The following is an 8,151-nucleotide window of genomic DNA, read 5'->3' on the forward strand; positions in this document are numbered from 1 at the left end:
GAAAGGGCCAGTGAGTGTTCCCTCCTGTAACGTGGAGGTTAAAGGCACAGACTCTGTCCTTCGATTGCCTCAGTTAAAATTCAGATGTCCTCATTTAATAGCTATGTGACCTCAAAAAAGTCGTTTAAACTCTGTGAGCCCTAGCTTCCCGATTTGGAAAGCAGAGGTAATAACAATACTTTATAATTGCATCTACCGTATGCGAAGCATAGTTTCAGGCACTTTCAGTCTATTAGCTCATTTATTTACTTGACATTTTTTATAGTTTTTAATCCTTTTATTATTCTTTTTAAACAAACGGCAGCAGGTATAGGGGACGGGGGGGGGGGGGGAGCGGAGGGGAAGCGAGGCCCCAGCCCTACAACCCCTCTCCAGTATATTAGCTCATTTAATTTTCATAACTCTGAGATGTGGGTAATTAACATCATCCCCATTTCTCAGATGAGAACACCACAACACCGAGAAGGAAAGTAACTTGGCCAAGGTCATAGGATAAGGAAGTGGGTATAGCTGAGCTTGTGGAGCCAGGTAGTTGTATCCTAGAGGCCATGTACAGACTAGTACGTTCTACTGGGTCCCTCTAAAATTATTAAGCACTCGGTACCAGTGTCTGGTACTTAGAGTTGACTGTTGGCTGTTAGTGTCACTACTGTCACCTGTTCAGATCTTTCTTTCTTTTGTCACTCTTGCTGCTGTGGGACTGATTGTAAGGTTGGTCACCCCCACTGCCAACAAAAAGAAAAATCAACATTGACCTGAGCTGTGGTGGTTGCCCGACCCTTCTTCACCTTGTGAGCTCTCTGTTTAAACCGCAAACAGGACAGGGACCTGCGGGAGGAGGCACTATATTTGCTAATACCTCTTTTCGAAGACATGAAATTTATATCCTTTCTGTCACCACCTCTCCAGCAACGAGCCAACAAAAATTGCTTGAAGCAAGGGAGAAGTTTTAGAAAGTTTAGACTTCGAGTAAAGTCGCTACTGTTTTTTAAGGCACAGAGGTAAAAAAAAAAAAATTCAAAAAGAAATGAAGATGGTAGAAGCCGTTGGTGGACAAAGGCTCTGCTACTAGAATAAATTCCCTGTTCTCCACTCCTTAACTCGTCTTAGAATGACAGTATCAGGGAAAAAAGAAAGAGAAAATTCTGCAAATAATTATATTCTTCTTTTAAAGTAAGCCACTGATTTCAAAATTCTCTAACACATTTGTGGAAACTTCATTTTTTTTGTTTGAGATTTATTTGAATGAGCTGTTATGATTGGAGACAGTGAGAATTTCAGATTAATGTTTTGCAGCCAAAAAAAAAAAAAAAACCTCTCTGGAAAGCTGGCAAGTGTTCATAAGTCAGCCCTAGAATTATGTAGGTTGAAGGCTCCCAGTGGACAGACCGAACATATAAGAAGGAAACCAGAGATCTGGTGCTATTACGTCCCCGAGTCTAAGGGAACGAATAAGCACAGAATTAAAAGCATTCTTCAGTCTGAATTTTTAAGGTAGGTCTGCACAATTTCTACATACTGTATTTGGAGAGTAGAACATACATTAAATGAAAATATTTTTTATGGATGAACTTTCCCTTTTTCCTGTATTTTAGCACTGTATTTTGCAAAACTCCTAAATTCTTTAACTGCTGTTTCTCTTACAGGGGTGCACTTAGGAACTAGGCAAGCTGATTTATGATAACTAACTTTTAAACTCCAGCAACCAGTAAGTCTTCAAGTGAGTTTATTTGAGATTCTTTCATGTTACTTTGTTAGGTCAAGATTATGAGAGAATGAGCTTTAGACAAAAATGATAACTTTGCTGTTTACTAGGAGATTCTTTGGTGATTTTGGTTTTCATTGAGTAGTTTGTATGTATTTTGAAACTGTCACAAGTAATAGCCTTTCCTTTACTATGTTTACTTCAGCTAATTTTCTTTTGTTTTAATGTTGCTCCTAAAAAAAAAAAAAAAAAAAAAAAAACCTCACCACCACAACAAAACCCAGTATCACAGGAACCCGAGCACGGATTATAACATTTAAGAGCCATGTAGCACTGTTCCTATTTTGTTGTGTTAAAACTGAAATGATAGCAAAGGAAAAATGATACAATTATCTCATGATTCATCATTGATGTTCAGTTCTTTCATTGAGCAATCAAAACTATTTCTATTTGCCTTTAAATCAGATTTGGCTATTTTGTCTTGTTCTTTTCCTAATTGAAAAAGAAAATGGATTTCTTTTTAAGCTGATTAAACATCTAGATCGAAAACTAATAGTCTCTATTGAAATGTGAAAAGGGGGCTTTTAGAAATCTGTACCTACTCCATAGCTCCCTCTTAATGATATTATTATTGTGAAAACAATGGAAAAGTAGAAGTGAAGGAATTCTTTTTAAATTAGTGAAACCCAATCCTAACCCCGCCATCTCAATATGTTTCTTTTACATATTCTCTTTCAGTCTTTTGTGCATTCACTTATTTTTTTCATAGCTTATGTTACTTATATTTTCCACAGCTGTAATGATTTGTACATAATTAGTTACTTGAATAAGGCATTTCTCTATGCAAGAGCAGGCAGCAGTGTGGTTTCTAGAAAGTATACAGACTGAGATATGTACTCACGTGTTTTTGAAATATTAACTTTTCTTATTTCTTGATTCCTTCTTATTTGTTTCCCATATTGCTTGTCCAGGCTAACCTTTTGGACTATTGATTTTCTTTAAGCCTTTTGAAAATACGATAGAAATGATGGGCAAAATATAGTTCTGTTCAGAATTTTCAGTCTGTTGCTGAACTGCTTGGTGCTGTTGAGGAAATTCCCTTTTCTTCCTCGAGAAGCAAAATCCACTCTTACTTCACAAGGCATAGATGCGCTTCCCGGTGTTTTTTATAATTACCCACCTTTTTTTTGCTTTTGACAAACTTTCAGAATGCTAATGATTTAATGATGTCCTACACTCTGTGTGTGTTCTGAGAGTCCCTCTTTTTTTTTAAATTTTCACAGAAGGCATAAGAATTAGGAGCCACTGACCTTTCAATATGAAGAGCAACATCACCCTTGCCACCATCAGCAAAAACATTACCAACAGCCTTCACTTCGGACTTGTGAACATCATTGGCAACGAGTCTACCTTTAACTGCTCGCATAAGCCATCAGATAAGCACTTAGATGCAATTCCTGTCCTCTACTATATTATTTTTGTGATTGGATTTCTTGTCAATACTATTGTGGTTACACTGTTCTGTTGTCAAAAGGGTCCTAAAAAGGTTTCCAGCATTTACATCTTCAACCTGGCTGTGGCTGACTTGCTGCTTTTGGCTACTCTTCCTCTCTGGGCAACCTATTACTCTTACAGATATGACTGGCTCTTTGGACCTGTGATGTGCAAAGTTTTTGGTTCTTTCCTGACTCTGAACATGTTTGCTAGCATTTTTTTTATCACCTGCATGAGTGTTGATAGGTACCAATCTGTTATCTATCCCTTTCTGTCTCAAAGAAGAAATCCCTGGCAAGCATCTTATATAGTTCCCCTCGTTTGGTGTATGGCCTGTCTGTCCTCATTGCCAACATTCTATTTCCGAGATGTCAGAACCATTGAGTATTTGGGAGTGAATGCTTGCATTATGGCTTTCCCACCTGAGAAATATGCCCAATGGTCAGCTGGGATTGCCTTAATGAAAAATATCCTTGGTTTTATTATCCCTTTGATATTCATAGCAACATGCTATTTTGGCATCAGAAAACACTTACTGAAGACCAACAGCTATGGGAAGAACAGAATAACTCGTGACCAAGTCCTGAAGATGGCGGCTGCTGTTGTTCTGGCGTTCATCATTTGCTGGCTTCCCTTCCATGTTCTGACCTTCTTGGATGCTCTGGCCTGGATGGGTGTCATTAATAGCTGTGAAGTTATAGCAGTCATTGACCTGGCACTTCCTTTTGCCATCCTCCTGGGATTCACCAACAGCTGCATTAATCCCTTTCTGTATTGTTTTGTTGGTAACCGCTTCCAACAGAAGCTCCGCCGTGTGTTTCGGGTTCCAATTACTTGGCTCCAAGGCAAGCAAGAGAGTGTGTCGTGCCGCAAAAGCAGTTCCCTTAGAGAGATGGAGACTTTTGTGTCTTAAACATCAGAGTGGGATGCGTGTTAGCAACCACGGCTACTTGGTTTGAGGTCCCCTTGAATTATCTTTCAGTGCCTTTAGTCAAGTAATGAGTTTCTTCCTTAATGTAACCTTTTCTTACTCTTCTAGAACAGGAAACCAAATGTAACTCGAAGTGCTTTCCAGTGACTTTCAGGAATGGCCCATTTCCTTCAATTTATCGGTACTAGACTGTCGTTGGGAAGACATAACCATAACCTAGAAGTCACTGAGGATTTATCTCAAACTATAATTAATAACAAATTGTGAATGGTGACTTGAGGTTTCAGATTTCTTCTTGACAGATGCTGAATTGTTTTAAAATTGGTTTTTGTATCCATTTTCATCAGGCTTTCCTCTTGAACCAAGGCCAATTCTTTAACTCATTGCATTATTTACAAAACATCATGCTAAGAAATGTGAGCATTTCTAAGCGAAGTATACTATAGTAGATTGGTACTGGACTATTCAGGCTTTAGGCATGTGCCTTCTACTTTTAAAAATATTATAAATAATAGCCTTTTACATTTTACTTGAGCACAGGTTGATATTTAAGATATAGCTACATATCTAGTAGGGCTAGGAATATAGAGTAGATCACCCGTGCTCCTACATTTATCTTATTTTTACAGTTATAGGAAGCAAAATATATAATAACATAGATTTGAGATTAACAAATATTTGAGTGCTCATTAAACTCTGAATACACACTTTTTAGAACTTTCTATCCATTTTAACTATTGTTTGAAGATTTCTATGTTCTCTGACAATTTTTTGAAAATAATAACTAAACACTGTGTTTAGTTGTGTTATAAAATGTAAAGGTCACTTTTTAACATCCTTGACCTTTTGGTGCTTTGATATATAGGAAGTTGACTTGACTTTTATTATTGATGCTTTGATTCTGGGTTGCTTCCCAAAATATCTGGAGGGCTTCTTTAACTCTTTAGTTTGTAATAAACCTTTAACTGGCATGAGAAAAAGTTATGCCAGAATGGAGTTTTGATACCCGGGGAGACAAAGAGATCTGGCAAATGACAACTTTGGTGTCACACATGCACAAAAAAATCTACCTGTCTGGGCAGTGCAATGTGTCTTTGAAGGTGGAGACCATGGGGTAGTCTGAATCTATACCTATGGATTCTGTTTCTTTCACATTTTATAGGATTCTGTGGCACTCTCTTAAATCAATTGCTGGTCCATAGATCTCCTTTTCCACACTATTAGAACTCCCATCAGACGTGTATCTAAAATTGAGTTACCTAGAGTTGACTTAGAGTGTGAGTTCTAATTTTAGAAGTTAGACATTTCATTTTGCGCCAGCCCCACATTATACCAGGTTATCTAGGACCATCCTAGAGCAATGCTGACCTCTGAGGTAGAAATAGTTTCAAAGACTTAGTACTTCTGCCAGTTCCAGGGCTCTAGATGAAGAATTCTCTCACCCTACATTCTGGGAAATATCTAATTTCATGTAATCTATTATTATCAACAAAACAAATAGCTAAATGTATAACTGACTCTGACTTCATATTTTAAATAATTTTGTAAAACATTGCATATAAATAAAATGTTTAACTGAACGATCATGTGTACTTACTTTTCTTTTAAAAAATATTTATTTATTTATTTATTTATTTGAAAGAGAGAGAAAGAGAGAGAGAGAGAGAATGGGGAGGAGGGGCAGGGGGAGAGGGAGAAATTCCCAAGCAGACTCCATGCTGAGCATGGAGCCCAACTCAGGGCTCCATCTCAGACCCTGAGATCATGACCTGAGTCGAAGCCAAGAGTTGGATGCTTAAGTGACTAAGCCACCCCATCACCCTGTACTTACTTAAAAAAAATTGACTACTCCCAAGTATAGATTCTTACCTTTTTTTGTATCCTCCTTATAATCCCTACTGATACTTTATAGTTTCAGTCCCTGTCATTCCTTATCTGGCTTCTTTATGTATTAAGTCTCTATCTCTTGAGTCTCCAACCATAATTTCTTATTAATTACGAGAAGAAAGTCCAGATTGTCTATCAGCAAGACCATAAGAGATCTGATTGTTCCCAGACTCCCTGGCTTTCTCTCTCTCTGCTATCTCTCTCTTATACTCTAAGTTCAAGCATCACAAAAAGACCTACTGCTTTTTTAAGGCCTAATGTTCTTTCAGGCTCCTTTGCTTTTGTTCACACAATTTTGTCTTCTTGAACATTCCTCCAATCATCCTCACACCCAGGATCCTTCATTTAATCGATGAACACCTACTCAGCTTTTATCATTCTGCTCATGTCAATTCCTTTACCACAATAATATTTATTATACTAATTATAATACATTGCTCCACCTCCCCTAGGAGCTCCCTTAATAAAGAGAATTGTTTCTCTAGTTCTTGGAATGTTAATCCTGCTTCCACTTCCATAGGAGGCCAGTATTGAGCCTAGAGTGGTTCTCTGAAGCTTGGACCACAGTGGTCTTTTCCGGGACTAAGGAGAAATGTCAATTGAAAAGGTGGGCATGCAAACTCTGACTGCAGAAATATACACAGGTATAAAGGCCCTCTTCTCTCTTTGCAAATGTAAGTTTCAGGTAAGTTTCTCAGATAGCAAATGTAGCTATTCTTCTAATTTGACCATATTTCCAGGTATTACCTAATCCCCTTCCTTTTTCTATGGGTCCTCCTTTATTCACCTCAACTACACAATGCCCAAGAGCCACTTAGTAATAACAACAATAGCTACTATTAGGTGAACATTATATGCTCTATACTATTATATATATTTTATATGAATTATCCCATTTTATTCCCACAATGACTCAATTATCCTCATTTTATAAATGAGGACACTGAGGCACAAATGAGTCCCTACTAATGTTTAAATTTGGCTCTGACAGCTGATCTGAGTAATCTTAACAGCAGTATTTAGTAGTTTAAATATGGATCCTAAGCTACCAATCACGTACTTCAGAGATGGTCTTAAACCATCCCTCTAAATTTCATTGCTTGCACATGCCTGACAACAGCAATACAAGAACTCTGGGCAGGTGGCATATTTGCAACTATGGAGAAAAGGAGAGGAGGCAGATGGGTGAGGCTTTCTCTCTTGTCCTCCACTGTCTCTTTCTTGTGCTCAATGCTGTACAGAATTATATGTAGTAACCACTACCCCTTGCTGTCTCCACTTTAAACATTTCTTTTGAGCAACAAAAATACTTAAACTCTGTGAAATGAGATTATATAGGGTTACCGGAGAAATTAATCTCTTGAAATTTGCAGAAGGAATATGCATTTTTATTATGGAAAGGGAAGTATTAGTTCTTTCTACATTTTATGTCCCTAAATTAGATCTGCTAAATAGAATGTCTTAGAAAAATTTCTTTTTTTTCCCGATCTTTTGAGGTCTTTATCTAAATGAGAGACATTCTGAAGGAAAGCACATTGTATTTTGATGTTTCTTCTTCTTTTTTTCCATAAGGACCCCAGAGTGGGAAACTATTTCGTGACCTCACATATCAACAAAAGAAAAATCCAAACCTAACAAGTTGAATTAACCACATATGTTGACTGGAGCAAGAAAGGGTTGAGGTCCTAAGGAAAGTATAGCACTTAATTAGCTGTTAATTCCTAGATAAACTATATCAGTAATGATGACTCATGTAAAATAACAGAAATTCATATGCTATCACTAAAAATAATCACTTCCCCTGCAAAAGACCAGTGGCATATAGCTGAGTTGACCAGCCTTCTACACATTTGTGTTCACTTACACAAACAAACCTACAAAGGGTTAACATCCTCAGAAAGAAAATTCTTCTGGGATGAAAGAATTCTTTACAAAATGAGAAATATTTGGTATGTATGTCTTATTAATAATCGATATTTTTTCATTATTGAAAAGTGTAACTATATAGATTAAAAACTAGCCATAGAGATAATCACTGTTAGTAGTATGGGATAAGATTACAGCTATTAATATAGACACAGACACATATACACTATTTGTTTTTTATCTCTTTATCCATATTTCTTTCTCTTTT

General features: G+C 37.1%; 1 protein-coding gene across 2 annotated transcripts; it reads left to right on the forward strand.

The window, feature by feature from the left end:
- Positions 1-1,351: 1,351 nt before the first annotated feature.
- On the forward strand, positions 1,352-5,710 carry AGTR2 (angiotensin II receptor type 2). 2 transcript variants are annotated; one of them, XM_038586592.1, is made up of 3 exons: positions 1,352-1,494; positions 1,647-1,720; positions 2,989-5,710. In XM_038586592.1, exon 3 carries the CDS (start codon positions 3,024-3,026, stop codon positions 4,110-4,112), a length of 1,089 nt encoding a protein of 362 aa, XP_038442520.1. In that variant the 5' UTR covers positions 1,352-1,494; positions 1,647-1,720; positions 2,989-3,023; the 3' UTR covers positions 4,113-5,710. The 2 variants fall into 2 exon arrangements, with proteins under 2 accessions (XP_038442520.1, XP_038442521.1); XM_038586593.1 differs by having other exon boundaries at positions 1,647-1,708.
- The last annotated feature ends 2,441 nt before the right edge of the window (positions 5,711-8,151 follow it).

Source organism: Canis lupus, chromosome X (genome assembly GCF_011100685.1).
Source record: "Canis lupus familiaris isolate Mischka breed German Shepherd chromosome X, alternate assembly UU_Cfam_GSD_1.0, whole genome shotgun sequence".
Lineage (NCBI taxonomy): Eukaryota > Metazoa > Chordata > Mammalia > Carnivora > Canidae > Canis > Canis lupus.